This window comes from Sapajus apella, unplaced genomic scaffold, assembly GCF_009761245.1.
Source record: "Sapajus apella isolate SASKATOON/1434 unplaced genomic scaffold, GSC_monkey_1.0 scaffold15, whole genome shotgun sequence".
NCBI classification, from domain to species: domain Eukaryota; kingdom Metazoa; phylum Chordata; class Mammalia; order Primates; family Cebidae; genus Sapajus; species Sapajus apella.
In genome coordinates this window covers 21,384,538-21,404,348 of record NW_022436955.1, presented here as the reverse complement: position 1 = coordinate 21,404,348, position 19,811 = coordinate 21,384,538, and the positions used below count along the sequence as shown (strand labels likewise).

General features: G+C 41.7%; 1 protein-coding gene across 1 annotated transcript in view; it reads right to left on the bottom strand.

The window, feature by feature from the left end:
- Nucleotides 1-11,073: 11,073 nt before the first annotated feature.
- Nucleotides 11,074-19,811, bottom strand: part of CLEC3A (C-type lectin domain family 3 member A) — a 9,439-nt gene continuing 701 nt past the window's right edge. The window contains exons 2-3 of the mRNA XM_032284519.1: nucleotides 15,109-15,192; nucleotides 11,074-12,738 (exon numbers count right to left, since the gene is read on the bottom strand). Coding sequence (XP_032140410.1) covers nucleotides 12,344-12,738; nucleotides 15,109-15,192 — 479 coding nt within the window. The 3' untranslated portion in view covers nucleotides 11,074-12,343. The remainder of the gene's footprint in view (nucleotides 12,739-15,108; nucleotides 15,193-19,811) is intronic.

Sequence of the window (19,811 nt, the reverse complement as noted above, 5' to 3'; positions counted from 1 at the left end):
CCCAGGTACATGGGAGGCTGAGGCAGAATCACTTGAACCTGGGAGGTGGAGGTTGCAGTGAGCCTCAGTCGGGCCTCTGCACACCAGCCTTGCCACAGAGTGTGACTCCGACTCAAACAAAAAGAAAAAGACGTGTATTCTGCTATGGTTTAGGATACAGAAGTCCAAAATCAACATGTTGGTAGTGCTGGCTCCTTATGGAGGCTCTGAGGGAGAATCAATTCCATGCCTCTTTCCTGGCTTCTGGTAGTTGCTGGTGATCCCTGAGATGCCTTGGCTTGGTGCTGTATCACCCTCGCCTCTGCTCCATTGTTACTTGTCTTTCTTCATGTGTACATCTGAGTCTCTTCTCTTCTTACAAGAACGTCAATTTTTGGACTTAGAGTCAATGCTAATCCAGTGTGACCTGATTTTAACACGTTTTATTTGTGTCATAGCCCCTCAAATTCCTCTGCTGAAGTCCTGATCCCTGTACCTCAAAATGTGCCTGAACAGTCCTGGGCTGCATAACGACATTTCAATCAGTGATGGACCACATCCACAACTGTGGTTCCATACCTTTCCTACATTTAAGTAAGGTTAGAACACAAATACTTGACAGTGTGTCACAATTGCCTGCAGAATTCAGTGCAGTAACCCACTGTGCAGGTTTGTAGCTTAGGAGCACTAGGCTGTACATACCACATGGCCTAGGTGTGCAGTACGCTGTACCTCCTAGGATTGTGTAAGTACACTCTTATGTTTGCACAACAAAAATTGCCTAATGTCACATTGCTTAGAACATAACCCTGTGGTTAAGTGATCCATCACTGTGTTTGGAGAATAGGGCCTTAAAAGAGGTGTTGAGGGTGAAATGAGTTCATAGGGCAAGATCCTAACCCAATATAACTTATGCCCTTATTTTTATTTTCATTTTTTTGAATCAGAGTCTTGCTCTGTCACCCAGGCTGGAGTGCAGTGGTGTGATCATGGCTTGCTGCAACCTCTGACCCCGGGTTCAAGCAATTCTCCTGCCTCAGCCTCCTGAGTAGTTAGCACTACCGGTGCATGCCGCCACATCCAGCTGATTTTTGTATTTTTAGTAGACATAGGTTTTTACCATGTTAGCCAGGATGGTCTTGGTCTCCTGACCTCGTGATCCACCTGCCTGGCTCTCCCGAAGTACTGGAATACAGGTGTGAGCCCCCATGCCCGGCCCAACTTAGGCCCTTATTAGAAGAGATGAGGACACAGACACAGATGGAAAAGACTGTGAAGATAGCAGAAGATGGCCATCTACAAGGTACAAAGAGAGGCCTCAGAGGAAGCCAGCCCTGCTGACACTTTGATCTTGGACTTACAGCCTCCAGAGCGGTGATAAAGTATGTTTCTGTTTAAACCACCTCGTCTGTGGTGTGGTGTTAGGAAAGTCCTAGCAATCTAATTCAGTCTGCAAAGACCGTAATTCTGGCTGGGTGCGGTGGTTTATGCCTGTAATCCCAGCACTTCGGGAGGTTTAGATGGGAGGATTCCCTTTGAGTTCAGGAGTTTGAGGCATTGTAGTGAGTTCTTGTCTCTACAAAAACCTTGAAAATGAGCTGAGCCCTGGAAGTTGAAGCTGCATTGAGCTGTGATCATGCCACTGCACTCCAGTCTGGTAACAAAGTAAGATGCTGCCTTTAAAAAGAAGACCCTATTCCCAAATAAGCTTGCATTTGGAGGTTCTGGATAGAAATGAATTTTGGGGGTCTCTACTAAACCCACTATACACAGTACAAGTGAAAGAGTGTACTGAGAAATAAGGCTAGAGAGATAGTCTAAGACTAGATTATGGACAGCCTTGAATGCCAGGGTCAGCATGTCTGGCCTTCTTTTCTAGGTGTACCAAAATCTGCTAAACTGAGGATGAACATGTGAAAAGCTTGGAGAGGAACCACAATGAATAGATATGGAAGGTTTGTTGTAATTTCTAGATCACCTCCTCCTCTCAAAGAGCATTCATGGTGTGAAAGAGTTAGGGAACTGGTGACCTTGAATTGGTGGGAAAGGCTTTCAGCGTGTTCATAACCCCAAGGGGTAATGAATGTGTTCTCCTATGCCAATCCTGATTAGCATGTGCTGGCTGCTGGGATTCCTCCCCTGACAAGGACTGTTGGGATGAATTAGGGATGTCTGTTGTGGGCAAGGGAGGGGGAAATTGGGGCTGCTACGGTTTGAATGTTTGTTCCTTCTAAAACACTTGTTGAAATTCGGTGTCCATTGTGACAGTATGGTAGGTGGCACCTTTAAGAGATGATTAGGCTGTGAGAGCTCTGCCCTTATGAATGAGATTAAGGCCTTTATAAAAGGGCAAGTCCAGCTCTCTGCTTGTGCTGTCTGTCTCTCATGCCCTTTCTTGTCCTCCTTACATATTGAGCCTTTACCAAATGTCCTATAATTCTCTGAAAATACAATAAACAAAAACCAATTCCAGTTCTGACCTCTTGGAGTTTATAATATAATAAGAGAAACATAAACATAAAATCACATGTGAACATTCAAACAAGGAGGAGGTATTGGTCCTGCAGAAATTTACAAGGGGATTTGATTCTGGCAGAGTCTGTTAATTAAAAATTTTCTATTAACAGAATCCTAATTTTACTTGGGGTGCCAAAATACACAACAAAATATTTCCTTTTCCAGCCTTTCATGGGGTTAGGGCATCTGTAGAGCAGAGTTCTAACTGATGAAACGAACTTCAGGCTGCTGGAGAGTATTGATTATAACAGGGGCGAACCAGGCTGCTGATGCTATTCCGTGTCTCTTTTTACCTTGAATGCAGATGTGTGTCTGGAGTTGCAGAAAATAACTTAGGATTACAAGAAAAGGCCAGCAGAATTGCAGAAATATCAATCCTGGCCTTAATGATTTTTTTGAAACAAAGCATGCTGCAATTGCTCGCTTTGAGGCTTCTTGTTATAAAATAAAAATTGCTATTTGCTTAATCCAGTGTTAGTCGAATCTTTATTTACTTGCAGTCAAGTGGATTTTTTTTTTTTTTTTGTACTTTAAGTTCTGGGGTACATGCACAGAACATGTAGGTTTGTTTCATAGGTATACATGTGCTGTGGCGGTTGGCTGCATCCATTACTCTGTCATCTACATTAAGTATTTCTCCTGATGCTATCCTCCCAGTCCCCCACCCCCTGACAGTCCCTGGCATGTGATGTTCCCCTCCCTGTGTCCACGTGTTCTTCCTTTTCAGCTCCCACTTACGAGTGAGAACATGCGGTGTTTGGTTTTCTGTTCTTGTTAGTTTGCTGAGAATGATGGTTTCCAACTTCATCCGTGTCCCTGCAAAGGACACGAACTCATCCTTTTTTGTCACTGCATAGTATTCCATGGTGTATATATGCCACATTTTCTTTATCCAGTCTATCACTGATGGGCATTTGGGTTGGTTCCAATTATTTGCTGTTGTGAACAGTGCCACAATAAACATGTGTGCATGTGTCTTTATAATAGAATGATTTATAATTCTTTGGGTATATACCCAGTAATGGGATTGCTGGGTCAAATGGTATTTCTAGCTCTAGATCCTTGAGGAATCACCACACTGTCTTCCATACTGGTTGAACTAATTTACACCCCCGCCAACAGTGTAAAAGTGTTCCTATTTCTTCACATCCTCTCCAGCATCTGTTGACTTTTGAATGATCGCTATTCTAACTGGCATGAGATGGTATCTCAATGTGGTTTTGATTTGCGTTTCTCTAATGACCAGTGATAATGAGCTTTTTTTTTCATGTGTTTTTTGACCACATAAATGTCGTCTTTTGAGAATTGTCTGTTCATATCCTTCACCCATTTTTTAATGGTTTTTTCTTCCCCCTGGAAATTTAAGTTCTTTGTAGATTCTGGATATTAGCCCTTTGTCAGATGGGTAGACGGCAAAAATTTTCTCCCATTCTGTATGTTGCCTGTTCACTCTGATGATAGTTTCTTTTGCTGTGCAGAAGCTCTTTAGTTTAACTAGATCCCATTTTTCTATTTTGGCTTTTGTTGCCATTGCTTTTGGTGATTTTGCCATGAAGTCTCTGCCTATGCCTATGTCCTGAATGGTACTGCTGAGTTTTCTTCCAGGGTTTTTATGGTGTTAGATCTTATGTTTAAATCTTTAATCCATCTTGAGTTAATTTTTGTATGAGGTGTAAGGAAGAGATCCAGTTTCAGCTCTCTGCATATGGCTAGCCAGTTTTCCCAACACCATTTATTAAACAGGGAATCCTTTACCCTTTGCTTGTTTTTGTCAGGTTTGTCAAAGATCAGATGGTTGTAAGTGTGTGGTGTTATTTCTGAGGCCTCTGTTTGGTTCCATTGGTCTATCTCTGTTTTGGTCCTAGTACTATGCTGTTTTGATTACTGTAGCCTTGTAGTATAGTTTGGAGTCAGGTTGTTTAATGCCTCCATCTTTGGTTTTTTGCTTAGAATTGTCTTGGCTATGCAGGATCTTTTTTGGTTCCATATTAATTTTAAGGTTTTTTTTTTTCCAATTCTGTGAAAAAAGTCACTAGTAGCTTGATAGGTACAGCATTGAATCTATTAATTACTTTGGGCAGTATGGACATTTTCACGATATTGATTTTTCCTAATGATGAGCATAGAATGTTTTTCCATTTGTTTGTGTCCTCTCTTATTTCCTTGAGTAGCAGTTTGTAGTTCTTCTTGAAGAGTTCCTTCACATCCCTTATAAGATGTATTCCTAGGTATTTAACTCTCTTTGTAGCAATTGTGAATAAGAGTTCACTCATGATTGGGCTCTCTGTTTGCCTGCTACTGGTTTGTAGGAATGCTTGTGTTTTTTGCACATTGATTTTGTATCCTGAAACTTTGCTGAAGATGCTTAACAGCTTAAGAAGATTTTGGGCTGAGACAATGGGTTCTTCTAAATACACAATCATGACATCTGCAAATAGAGACAATCTGACTTCCTCTTTTCCTAACTGAATAGCCTTTATTTCTTTTTCTTGCCTGATTGCCCTGGCCAGAACTTCCAATACTATGTTTAATAGGAGTGATGAGAGAGGGTATTTTTGTATTGTGCTGGTTTTCAAAGGGAATCCTTCCAGTTTTTGCCCTTTCAGTATGATACTGGCTGTGAGTTTGTCATAAATAGCTCTTATTTAGAGATACATTTCATTGATATCTAGTTTACTGAGGGTATTTAGCATGAAGGGGTGTTGAATTTTTGTTGAATGTCTTCTCTGACTCTATTGAGATGATCATGTGGTTTTTGTCATTGGCTCTGTTTATGTGATGGATTACATTTATTGATTTGCATGTGTTGAACCAGCCCCGCATCCCAGGGATGAAGCTGACTTGATCGTGATGGATAAGCTTCTTGATGTGCTGTTGGATTCTGTTGGCCAGTATTTTATTGAGGATTTTCACATGGATGTTCATCAGAGATACTGGCCTGAAGTTTTCTTTTTTGGTTGTGTCTCTGCCAGGTTTTGGTATCAGGACAATGTTGGCCTCCTAAAATGAGTTAGGGAGGATTCCCTCTTTTTCTGTGGTTTAGAATAGTTTCAGCAGGACTGGTACAAGCTCTTCTTTGTATCGTTGGTAGAATTTGGCTGTGAAACTGTCTGGTCCTGGACTTTCTTTGATTGGTAGGGTATTAATTGCTGCCTCGACTTCAGACCTTGTTATTGGTCTATTCAGGGATTCGACTTCTTCATGGTTTAGTCTTGGGAAGGTGTAAGTGTCTAGGAATTTATCCATTTTTTTCTAGATTTTCTGTTTTATTTGCACAGACGTGTTGATAGTATTTTGATGGTAGTTTGTATTTGTATGGGATCGGTGGTGATATCGCCTTTATCATTTTTTAATTGCATCTATTTGATTCTTCACTCTTTTCTTCATTAATCTGGCTAGCAGTCTGTTCTGTTGATCTTTTCAAGAAACCAGCTCTTGGATTCCTTTTTTTTTTTTTTTTTTTTTTGAAGGGTTTTTTTCTCTATCTCCTTCAGTTCTGCTCTGATCTTAGTTATTGCTTGTCCTCAGCTGGCTTTTGAATTTGTTTTTGCTTCTCTAGTTGTTTTACTTGTCACCTTAGGGCGTCGATTTTAGATCTTTCCTGCTTTCTCTTTTGGACATTTAGTGCTGTAAATTTCCCTCTAGGCGCTGTTTTAAATGTTTCCCAGAGATGCTAGTATGTTGTGTTCCTGGGTGCGGTGGCACCCACCTTGCTTCCGCTTGCACTCCTTGGGCTGTACCCACTGTTCCATCCAGTCCCAGTGAGATAAACCCGGTTCCTCAGTTGGAAATGTGACAATCACCTGCCTTCTGCACCGATCTCACTGGCAGCTGCTCACTGGAGCTGTTCCTATTTGGCCATCTTGCCCAGGGAACTCGCTAACTGCGTTCTTTTTTTTTTTTTTTTTTGAGACGGAGTTTGGCTCTTGTGCAATGGCGAGATCTCGGCTCACCGCAACCTCCGCCTCCTGGGTTCAGGCAATTCTCCTGCCTCAGCCTCCTTAGTAGCTGGGATTACAGGCACGCGCCACCATGCCCAGCTAATTTTTATATTTTTAGTAGAGACGGGGTTTCACCATGTTGACCAGGATGGTCTCGATCTCTTGACCTCGTGATCCACCCACCTCAGCCTCCCAAAGTGCTGGGATTACAGGCGTGAGCCACCGCGCCCGGCCAACTGCGTTCTTAAGTGCTGTTAAAGGAGCTTAGAAAGTTTCCCTGCACAATTCTTGATTAACCAGTGTTTGAAGAATGAGCATGTTTTAATTAGATGAAGGAAGAGTTTCTACGCAAATATCTGTAGCGGGAGGAGATTAGTGCCTACAAAGGGTGGCAATACAGGAATAAAATGAAGAGAGAATAGAGCGGGAAGAAAGGCAAGGCCTTGCAGCCTTTTCAGGCCAAGTTTTGTTTTTAGTCTAAGAAACTCGGAAAGCCATTGAAAGGTTTGAAGGTAGGGGAGGATAATATGATAATGCTTGTCCATTGTTAGACAAATGCAATAAGGGCTGTGAGTAATACAAGGTATTATGAATGCACAGAGGAAGAAATACGTCTTTAGGGAGGGCAGAAAAGGTCACCATTGTGCTGAATATTAACGAGAACAAAGTCACCAGAAACACAATGAGGAGTTCTAGACAGAGGAAAGTTCTAGACAGAGGAAAGACAAATATGAGCAGAGTGCTGCTGGTGTAAATAAATGGTGCATTTAGGTTCCCATGAGTAGCATAGTTTGCCTCAGGTATAGGGTTCCTTCATGAAAGGAATGGGAGATGAATTTTAAAACGTAGATGTGGGCGAGATCATCAAACCTCTGAAACAAAGTCTGAGCTATAGTTAGGATGTCAGTATAATGACCCAAACAGGGAAACTTTCAGAGTGAAAAAGGGTGCTGTAAATCTTAGCAGAATTGTCTTTCATCATCTATGGTAACTCTACTTGGGTAGATTTAAATATATTGGACAACTGGAATAATTGGTTTTTAATAAGACAAAATTTGCATGTACCATCTCCCATCCAACTTAAAAATGCATATCCCACTTCTCTCAGAAATCTATCACAGATGGCAAGAACCTACCTTTGGAGCTGCGAATAATTCCAGTTTGTACAGTTAAACAGAGTAAACTGACTTCCAGCTTTCGAAGCTTTGGACTCAGCTTCCATTTACCACGTATGAGATGCTTTGCTGCTGCTGTCTACTTAACTACATGAACCCACTTTATCTTTCTGTTGGAATGCAGGTCTTTCTAGTCACATTTATCTTCATAGCTTGTGTTAATCAGAATTATTTTGATTGCATGTGACAGAAACCCAACTGAGGGAGACAGTGCTGACCACCACCAAATATCCAGCTCTCTACCTCCCAGACATATGGCTGAATTGCACTTGTAGGTCTCCCTCAGGAAATGTTTACCATTTCTGTATCAGGTTGTATAATGGCTGCTGTGAGTCTTTCCAGGGCTCTTTTCCTTTGCCGTAGAGAAGGACAGCATTGTACATAGTTGCTCCTCCAGCTGATTTCTAGAGGGAGCACAATGCAGGGAAGAGCCCCCCTTTTAATGCACAATGAACATGAAAATGAGGGACAGCAGTAAACGTTTGGTGTTCCAAGCCACTCAGGTTTTGAGATTGTTAATGTATCATAACCTAGCCTATCCTGGCTGATAAGCCAACTCAAAATAGCTCAAATGAAAAGGAGAAATTGTATTCTGTGGTTTGGAGGACTTGTGGGGTACCTCATAGCATGTATAGAAATAGAACCAGGGCCTTTGGGGATTGAAGTGATGAACTAAGAACTACCTGAACCCACAGACTTTTCTCCCTCTTGTTTACTTTCCCTTCCCTCTCCTTCCATCCTTGACCCCTCATTTCTCATCACTGCTTATCTTTGTTTTCCTTCATTCTGTATATTGCATTCATCTAGACAGGAATTCTGCCAGAAGCCCTAAATTTACCTTGTCTCAGTTGAACCTGTCCATGGGAAAATGTTTCATTGCTCCCAGTTTTCACTGGAAAATAATCTGATTAGCTCTGTGTGGGCTGTGGATACCTCCGTGCATCACCCACACTGGGAGAAGTGGCAGTTTTGCTTGCTGGCATGTGTGTCTGTGTTTTTGACTATGGTGTATTCAATTTACAGTTCTTTTGCAGGATTTTATTTGAACTATTTGTTATTTTGTGGGTGTCCGTTTGGAAAACATTAGGTAGTAATTTGCTTAATGCCATGTGTAATTAGAGCTACTAATAATGTCTTCACAGACCCTCATAGGTAGTATTGTTCTCCCGCATGCCGTGGCTTTCTCTGTCTCTCCATATTACCTATTATAGTTAGTAGATACCCTTTGAATTTCTTGCATCAGATTAAATAAGATACCAAGATTGCTGAAATTTGATGTTTATTGCATGCCCCAGAGACTAAATTTTAGGGGCTTCATTTGTTAGATGTCCTTTTTTGGTGCTATTATGGAAGTTCTTGCTAACCTGAGGAAACAAACACTTAATATTTCTATTTCTTATTTTATTACTATCTTTTGAGATGGAGCTTCACTACATTGCGTGGGCTAGAGTGCAGTGGCTATTCACAGGTGCAACCATAGTGCACTGTCACCTCAAACTCCTGGCCTCCTGTCTTCCAGAAGATGTCAGTTACATTCAAAGTTACGTCACCTGACACTTACATGATACAATGGTGACTTCCTCTGACCATGACCTTGTGGAGGAGACATTGCTAATTGCTTATATCATTCTTTCCACCAGGCTTCAGGATGCTTCTGTGCACTGTAGTCCAGACAGCTTTTATGGAGATATAAGAGTTGGCCAGAGGCTGGGAGCATTGGTTCATGCCTGTAATCCCAAAACTTTGGAAGGCTGAGGCGAGATCGTCTGAGCCCAGGAGTTCTAGACCAGCCTGGGCAACATGGCAAGACCCATGTCTCTACAAAAATAAAAAAATTGGCTTGGTGTCACATGCCTTTGGTCCTAGCTACTTAGGAGTCTGTGGTGAGAGGATTACTTGAGTCCAGGAGGTTGAGGCTGCAATGAGTCATGTTTGTGTGTTTGTGCCATTGCACTCCAGCCTGGGTGACAGAGCAAGGCCCTGCCTCAAAAAAAAAAAAAAAATTGACCTGAAAGTTAAAAATGATTTATCATTCCTGCCTGAAGATCAGTTGTTTGTCAGATAATACCCAACAGGCAAAACAGATAAAGAGAGGTGTAGGTTAGGGAATCTTGTGGGTGTGGCCTTCAATTGGCTAAGTAACAAAGTGAAGGTCATGAGTTAGACCCAGGAACACACCAGGTCATCTCTTAATCCATTCCTTCCACTTTTGCTGTTTCCCACAATCTGCACTTTGTCTCACTAACAGATCTTGATATTGGCTAACGCTTATCTTGATATCACTAACCTTCATCTATTCCTTTGAGTTAACTTATTCTTCTGGACTTGTTAGGGCACTTTGTGAAGGATCGTTTTACCTAATGAATCGTCTTCAAATGTTGGTTGTCCTTTTTTTTTTTTTTTTTTTAAGAGCTAGGGTCTCATTCTGTTGTCCAGACTGGAATGAAGTGGTACAATCATAGCTCATTGTAGCCTCAAACTCCTGGGCTCAAGCAATCCCTCTGCCTCAGCCTCCCAAGTAGCTGGGACCATAGGCATGTGCCACCACACCTGGCTAGTTTTTAATTTTTTTTTCATAGAGACCGTGTCTTGCTGTGTTGCCTAGGTTGGTCTTGGGCTCCTGGCCTCAAGTGATCCTCCCACTTCAGCCTCAATGTCACTGGAATTAGAGGGTTGAGCCACCATGCTCAGTAACGTTGGTTGTCCTTGTCTTTATTTGGGCCCTTGCAAAGCAGGAAGGAAAAACACCTTTTGTGAAGTAGTCTTAGGCTGAACGCTTCTCAAGGTCAGCTGTTTCTCCAAAGTGTTACCTCAACTAAGGAAATTGAGAAACCACTAGAATCTATGCCTATTGCCTGTCCGAATGGGCTTCTCCTTTCTGTTCCACGATTTCCTGGCATGTCACTTAGGGCAATGTATCTTTTTTTTTCCTTCTGTAATATGAAATGATTGAGAGCCTCATTCTTACAGTTGTTCTGAAAAAGATAAATGAGAATTATCTAAGATCTACCACCTGAAATGTGAGGAGAATGCGCTACTTCCCAGTGTGCACCCATTTCATTATGGTCCTTACCTTTACAAAGACTATGGTTATGTTGGAGTCTAGAGTTGGCCAAGGTCAACCAGATAGAATTGCAGCTTCTTTTTTTGTTTTGAGACAAGGTCTCTCATCCAGGCTGGAGTACAGTGGCACAATTTCAGCTCACTGTAGCCTCAAACTTCTGGGTTCAAGAAATCCTGCCACCTCAGTCTCCTGAGTAGTTGGGACCATAGGCGAGCCTTACCATGCCCCGCTAATTTTTGTAGAGTCAGGGTTTTGTACCTCTTCGTTGCCAGGTAAAATTGTTCTGAGTATATCCGAATCACCAGTTTTATTAAATCCAGGGAAATCCCCCTCAAACTTCACCAAGTTTAATATAAACCAACATAGTCTGAAAAACTGTAATTAACATTCAAACACATTTTCTATTGATCAGAATTCAGGCTTTATTATTGAACAATGAAAAGAGCTAAAACTTAATTCCAAGCATGTGTAGTTGCAGTTTGCAAAGCAGAATATTGTTCACAAAACACATTCAGTATTTCAAAAATACTTATTTGAAGAACAGAATATATTGAAAATTGTTCGCTTCTAAAAAGCCCGTTTTCCCACTAAGTCTAAACTTTGTAATTTAATATTAAGCAATGATGTTATTTTGTACGATCTAGTTAAATAATGTAATGAGAATCGCAGTTGGCAGAATAAAAAATTTTGTAGATGTACGCAGTTTTCCAAAATAGTGTTCTATAAATTCAGTTTTCAGCTTCCAAAGATTGGTTGCCCATAACAGACTTAAATATAAAATGATGGCTAAAAAATACAAGCATACAAAAGTGTAGAAAAGAAACTAACAAAAGTGCACTCTCAATCTCATAAAAGGTGAGAGTGAGTACGGATGCTAAAGCAAAATAAATGTAAGTTGTTTTTTCTCTGTTTTCTTTTAACATGCAATCTGCTTCTTTGTTCTGCATTAGGGTTACCCATTTAAGTTACAGGTTATAGTACATTGCCGGGAATGAAAATTGATCAGATATGCACCTTGTCATTTTCTTTTAAGTTGTGGTTTTGAACTTCTAAAAAGTGGGTAGGCATGAAGAAAAACAAATCGGAACCTCTTCAGAGATTTGTGTTCTGATAGAGCAGATAAAATACAAGTCCCACCAAGAGATGCAGCAATTCAAAAGGATAATGGGCTAACAAGGTGTTATTGCCATCATGGGACAGAATGAGCAACAGGCTGATAAGTTTTTGGATTATATAGCACTTAGAATCTCTGATTTAGGGAATTCTTGTTAATAAAATATACACTCAATTTCCAAGAGAAAACCTTTCAGGTAGCCTAAGCTTGGTTTTCTGGAGTGATGAGACGCATGGCTACTGTGGTTTGTTTTTAAAAACAGACTGGGTTTACACAAGTGTGAAAGACTAGGAAAGAGCAAGATTTTAGTGCATTTTGCAGAAGCCTTTTTATCTGTGTGGACACGGCTGGATCATTATTTCTGATCCCCTAGACCCCAGAAAGGACAAAATCCGAAAAAAACGTGTAGGTGAAATTGGCTGACTTTGTCATATTGCTATGGACATTGATCCTGTGTTGCTATTTTTCAATAAGTAAAATTTTTATTATTCTTACAAATCATCAACCTGTCAGTCAGGACGAAACTTGCTTGGAGGACACATTGGAGAAGAGCCTATGAAGGGATGCTGAACTCACAGATGTACCTCTTGCTGCTGCGACAGTCTTCATCACTCCACTTGCCTTGAGCTGACTGGGAGAACAGGACACAGTTTTCCCGCTTGCCACCATCAGGCTGTGCACGGTCCCAGTTGAGGAAGGAGATGGCAGCTCCATTGACATCAACAAACTTGCCTTCCGTGACCATATCATTGATGCCCAGCCAAAAGTCATTGACACCTGGCAGGCTCCTCTTACCATAGTCTCTGAGGGCGTTGATTTCGTCGGAGTTCCTGGGGATAACCAGGATTCCTCCTTTGGAAATGCAGTCTTCATTAGCCTCATGGAACTGCTTCAAGGCTTCTGAAGCAAGGTAGCATTTCTTTTGAACTTTTGTGCCTCGGAGACAGACTGTGAAGATGTGAAATTTAACAAATGAAGTTGCATTTTGAGTATATTATGGCTAGGGCTGGACCTGGCAAATAGCAAGAAGTATTTGTGGGATGAAGTATGATAATGATGAGACAACAGTTTTGTATGCGCCAGACAACATGCTAAGCAGTTTGCGTAAATTAAGTCACATGATCTTGACAACCCCATGAAGTTGTATTTTATTACCCCCATTTTTACACGTCAGGATATTTAGGCTTAGAGAAGTTGTTACTTGTAACAACTCAGCATTTTTTTTAGAGGTAATTTATACAGCTTGTGAGACTATAGCTACCCAAACCCAGGTCTGCCGTACTTCAAGACATGGCCTTAAACGTCATGCTGTTCTGATACACACATGCTTGCTAATCTGTGTAGCTCCATTATGTGCTGGATTTCCTTGAGAGTTTTGATACTAGATAGTATTTCACATCTATTTTAAAAAGCCTGGATACGGTGGCTCACGCCTGTAATCCCAACACTTTGGAAGGCCGAGGTGGGCAGATCCATGGGGTCATGAGTTTGAGACCACCTGGACCAACATGGTGAAACCCTGTTTCTACTAAAAATACGTACAAAAATTAGCCAGGTATGGTGGTGCATGCCTGTAATCCCAGCTACTTGGGAGGCTGAGGCAGGAGAATCGCTTGAACCTGGGATGCAGAAGTTGCAGTGAGCCGAGATTACGCCACTGTACTCCAACCCCGGGTGATAATGTGAGACTGTGTCTCAAAAACAAACAAACAAAAAACAAAAAAAACCTGCGTTGGCATGTGGAGAGACAGTGATTTTCTTAAGCAGATAATTGAGCCTTGGTAATATTGTTTAGATTATTCAGGATAAACCAAACTTAAAGATAGTTTTAGGCCATAGCATTGACAAGTCAGGCCTCAGAACCATAGTGCCCGGGTTTTGGTCTCACCTCTGACATTTAACTAGCTGTGTACATCTGGAACAAATTAACTTCTTTGTGCCTCAGTTTCCTCATCTGTAAAATGAGGATAATCGTAATAGCGTAAGTTCTTGGAGGAGTCAACAGAAATTGTTGAAGGATTAATGGATTTGTGTTTATAAAGAATTGCTGGTACCTGCCGGTGTGGGTAAAGGATGAACAAAACTCACCTTCTGCATAAGCATTTGACCATCTTTTAACTTTCTAATTCTGCTCCCCTGGAAACCTGATAAAGGGAGGATGTCACCCTTGTTACTAGGCAACATTGCTTACGGTAAAAATGACCCCACATTGGTAATATGCATCTGGCCTGGGAGTTACAAATACTTGATGGAAAGCCATAACTTCAGTGTTCCCTGAAGGCAGTTACTTATAACTAGCCAGGTCTCCTGTGGGGACCCTCGACGCTCTGCTTTTGAAATTGCTACAAAGAATATGAGCTCCTTGGGGAATGAGACTTGTAAACCAAGGCTGTTCCTGAACCTGCCCAGCATGGCTCACTTCTCACCCCTTAGAGAAGAGCTGGTGGGCAGTGTTGCATGTAGCGAGGTGTGGTGGCATGCACCTTCTGTCTCAGCTGCTTGGGAGGCTGAGGCAAGGGAATCGCTTGAACCCAGGAGGCAGAAGTTGCAGTGAGCTGAGATTGCACCAGCGCGCTCCAGCTGTGGGGAGGAACACTGGTGCTGCTCTGTTGGGAAGCTGAGGTTCTAACCTACATCCTTCCAGCATCTGATGCTGGGTATGGCCCAAGTGAGTCCTGGAGGCCTGATAGGCACTTAGTTAACATCCAATAAATGTTAATCATTTTAGTTATTTCATGCTTGCTTCATTCTATTTCATTACCCTTTAGGGAATAAGTGTGGACCGACTTTTCAAATGCATTCCTGAACTATTTTTATTTCTATGCCACCCATATATAGGAGAGTGGGGTTGTAAATGAAGCTAATTTCCTAAAACAATCATCTCCCAGTGTTTGGGCCCTCTTATTGGTCCCATTGCTGATTTGTCAATGTTTCTTTTAAAAAGATGTCCCCCAAGGCCGGGTGCAGTGTCTCACACCTGTAAAGCCAACACTTTGGAAAGCCATGGTGGGCTGATCCATGGGGCCAAGAGTTCAAGACCAGCTGATCAACATGGTAAAACCCCATTTCTACTAAAATTACAAAAATTAGCCTGGCATAGTGGCACCTGCCTGTAATCCTAGTTACTCGGGAGGCTGAGGCAGGAGAATCTCTTGAACCTGGGAGGCAGAGGTTGCAGTGAGCTGAGATTACGCCACTGTGCTCCAGCCTAGGCAACAAAGTGAGACTCCATCTCAAAAAAAAAAAAAAAGTCACCTGGAAATTGACCCAGAAATGTTCCTATCTCCTTTGGGACAAGGTACTGATGAAGCGACTTACCTGTCTGCAGGGCTTGTATTTCCTTCAGGGCGTTGACTTCTCTCCAGAGCTTTTCAATTTGAGTCTTCAGATCTCCATCCTTTTCTGGGGAAGGTTTTAGGGTGGAATGGGGTAGGTGAAATGAAAAGCATAGGATTAAAATAAAGTGAAGCTTTGGAATGTAGGATCTAAGGCGTTAGTGGTTTTGATGAAACTGAGCTCAATGCAGACAAAAATAATGCGTGAAAATAACTTGTGGCTGGGCATGGTGGCTCACACCTGTAATCCCAGCACTTTGGGAGACCGAGGCAGGTGGATCATTTGAGGTCAGGAGTTGGCGACCAGCCTGGCCAACGTAGCAAAACTCCGTCTCTACTAAAAATACAAAAATTAGCTGGGCATGGTGTTTAGTGCCTGTAACTTCAGCTATTTGGGAGGCTAATGCGTGAGAATTGCTTGACCTTGGGAGGCAGAGGTTGCAGAGAGCTGAGATCATGCCACTGTACCCCAGCCTGAGTAAAGGGAGTGAGACTCTGTCGCAACAAAAAAAGATGAAAGAAGGAAAGGAGGAAGGAAAGAAGGAAAAATTGGACAAGAAGATTACTAAGAGCTTGAGGGCAATCATAATCCTAGAAGGTCCTTCTATGAGATGGGAGGGCCCCTCTCCAGTTCCATCCTGTAACTCTAGGCTTTTGATTTTTCAAGGTCATCTGAGAGTGAGCTCTGTCTCTTCTTTCCTGTGTGTTCCTTCTGCTGGGATCACTCTTGCTCCAGCTCTTTCCTGTCTTCTTACCAAGCTTAACTATCTCCTCTTCTGATTAGACTTTCCTTGTTATCCTGTCATTTAGTATCCCTTCAGCTAATCTATCTTTGAAACCTATTATTCATTCTCTAGTCTCTGTTCACATTTTCTTCCATTTTTTATGGAATATTCTCTATATTTTCTGTTCTCTATTTTATTTCATCTGACCTGTTGTTCATGGTGCTTCTGATGCTTAACATGATGCTTGGCACATAATAGGTGCTCACAGTATTGTCTATGAATACACACTTTATGGTATACGAGATGCTTACTTTCACATGCTCTTCAAAAGTAGCTATGAAGGGAGAACAACTGGATTCCCATTGAAGAATGAGGACAAGTCGAATTAGAGAAGTAACTTGATAGATATTTGGCAGAACTCATACTCAGACGTATTTGGGTCCCCAAGTCCCCTGTTGGTGGTGCTCCTACTCAACCCATGCCTCAGGTATGGTGGCTTCTAGCAGGGTGAAGTGCTAAAGGCTCATGTAGAAATACATCTGTATTGGGTACTAGCAACTTCTTCAGTCTTGCATGTTCCTGGATGAGGCTAAAGGATCTTCATAGCTGTCCTTGACCAATCTTGGCTATAAGAAAGTGGCGGAAAACAAAAGACCTTGGCTAAATCAAAATTTCAGGCCTAATAAGGATTCTCGTAGAGACTGGCAGCTTGTGAGCTCTCCAAAGGCATTAACTAAAGATCATAAATAATGAAGTATTAAAAGCTACCATATACTGCTTGTCAGAGATCAATTCTTTTAGTAGTGTTTTGAGAGAGATACTATCCTTGTCTCCATTCTACAGAAGAAACAGAGGCCCAGAAAGCGGAATTCACCTGCTGAAGGTCACCCAGAATTGGGATTTGAATTTGCCCAGCTGGAGGCCCATTCTCTGTTCATCCCTCCAATCTGCTTCTCACAGTGAGTGCCTCTACCTTCTTGGACCCTAGCACATGTAGACAGAGAACATACTTAAAGCTTAGTAAGAACTGTCCCCAGTTGCTGCTTTGTGGGGTTGCCATAGAGTGAATCTATGTTTGGTATTGGATTTTTCAGGGCAGTCTAAAATTCCCATGTGCTAATTCACTGTCTTCTTAAACATGTGCTTCATAAGCCAGATATTGCCTCATTTGGGTTAGGAAACTGTCTTCTGGAATATCTAGGGGTAGTCCCCGATTCTTGTGTAGTTAATGCTGCGCGTCAGTTTTCAAAACATCCCATAGCTCAGCTCAGAAATTCAATAACTCAAGGATTTTATTGATGTGATCATTTAATCCAGAAAAAAATAAAAGGGTACATTTAGACTTGCAAATTCATCAGCTATTGGGGGGCCGGGCTTGCAAAGGCTACTGAAGACTTGCTTCCAAGATATAAGCAGTCACCTCTACACATGTCATCCCCCATCCTTCTCAGCTTCCTGCTCCATTCTCCTTAAATAAGTGGTCTCCACTGGGAGATGGTAAACATTGTAATTAACATGGAGACACACGAATGAATATTAGGCTCCTGGGAGATGGTTATGAAATTCATTATCCAGGGACTGGGCTGTAGCTTCCATCCTTTGTAGCTCATGTAGATGTCTTGCATGTACATCAAAGGGAATATGTGGAGCAACTACTGTGCTGTAAAAGTTTTATTTTATTCAGGAATGCAACACATACACTGGTGAGACCTGTGAAGTAAGTACCTGGGAGATCTTGTGTTTGAAGCTAAATTTTTCAATGGCTATTCTGAGTCCCCCAACAGGTTCCCTTTCGTTTTACTGTTGCTCTCCAGAAGTAGACACAGGGTAGAAACACAAAAAGAATTCCCAAAAGAAAGGGCCAATGAAACCATTATATGGTGTTGGGTTTTCAAGGTGTATGGGTATGGGCATTGCCATACACTGAAGATGGGAAGGTGGGTTGGTGTTACATCTGGAGAGACAATTAGAAAGTATGATTAATGTGCAATTTTAGTTTGGGAAAGGTGTCATAACAACCTAACATGGGGAGCAATATATGTGTGCAAAGCAGTTACTTGGGGCTATTGAATCAAAAAGAGGTATCGGGAAGTTCAGCAAGACGTATTAGATTAAGTCATGGCCCATCCAAACAATGGAATATTACACAGCTGTTAAAATGAATAAAGCATTGCTTACACTGGTAACTATCCAAGATTTAGTAGGTGAAATAAATTCATTTACCTGCCAACCTGCCAAACATTTTGCAAAGCCAAGTCTTTGTTAAAAATATCTTTTAACTGTGCATTTTTACCACTCTGGGAATAGGCCAGCTGTGGTGGCTCACATCTGCAATCTCAGACTTTGGGAGGCTGAGGCAGGCAGCTCACTTGAGGTCAGGGGTTTGAGACCAGCCTGCCCAACGTGGTGAAACCCCATCTCTACTAAAGTGTGTATACACACACACACACACACAGAGAGAGAGAGAGAGAGAGAGAGAGAAAGAGAGAAAAGGAGAGAGCTGGGCATGGTGACAAGCACCTGTAATCCCAGCTACTTAGGAGGCTGAGGCACTAGAATCATTTGAACCTGGGAGGTAGAGGTTGCAGTGAGCTGAGATCACACCACTGCACTCCAGCCTCGGTGACAGAGTGAGACTGTCTGAAAACAAACAACCCCACAAAAAAACAAAATGCGAAACTTCTGGGAATAGTATTATCCAGTAGTTAATATTGTATAATTTTGTGATGAGGATTGGGAGAGAGAAGATGGCTTTCACTTTTGATCTCATAAACATTGGTATTACACTTCAAGGTACTTAAAGTATTTTGTAAGTATATGGATGGGTGGGGATATCATTGATTGACAGGTTTAGGTTTATTTCTTCACCTACTCTAGAATCTACTTTCTTGGACCTAATGGCAAAAAGGAGCAAAACTGTTTTGGAGGAAGGACATTGCAGAGGTGTGTACACAGTCAGTTTTTTGTTTTTTTTTTTTAAAGCGTGCATGCACATGTGGTTATGAGGAACGGGCTTGGGGAAGAAGCGGGGAAAGAAGTGGGGAGAAAAAGTTAGGGGGAGAGAAGAGAGTGGGAGGAGAAGGGAGGGAGGCCCGTGGATAGCCTGGGTATGACCTAAGTTGTGATGACTTCAGGAACACCCACGTGCAGACGTAATCACATTCATGCCCTCTTTGCACATTGCTACTGGGTGGGCACCACTCTCACCAGGTGTGCCACTCCATTCAGTGGTGAAGAAATGCCACAAAAACGTGCCACGTCACCCAGCCTCTTCTCTCTCCCGCCTTCCTTTGATACTATCTTCACCAATATGTTTCATCTACTTATGAAAAATATTTTAAACTTTAAAAGAAGTATTACATTTCAAAAGGAAAAACGATTTCACTTAACCTTGCATCAGACCTAAATTTTGTAAATGCCCCTGAAAAAGAGTACCTCATAATCATTAAAGCACAAGATCACTATTTACCCACCAGCCACCTGCGTCATGTCAAAGACTCTCACCTTGTTGAAATGTGTGTGTTTATGTGTGTGTTGGTGCGGTGGGGGGGTCACTAATGAAGTGAAAATGATAAGGAAATAGTATCATAATCGTTGGAAATACCCTTATATGAAAATGATGCAGAGGATGAGATGAAACACTACCCTGTGTCTTGCTTGCTTCTTTTGCTTTGGTTTCAGCATATTGCAACTACATTGCTATCATCTTTGTTGTTAAATTTTTTAACCTGTTAACCCAATTCAAACCACTCAAAATTTGAGGTTGCCTGGAGATCGATTAAATTTTGCATCACAATGCCTTCAAATACTATATGACTTTGAATCTCCCCAACTTCGAGTCAATATGCATTCTGTCTATGGCATGAAAGAGTTAAAATATATGGTATAGACTGTCCGTGTACTGCTGAGGATATGGAAATACAAGCTAATGATAACTAATGAAAAAAGAAGTCATCATTAC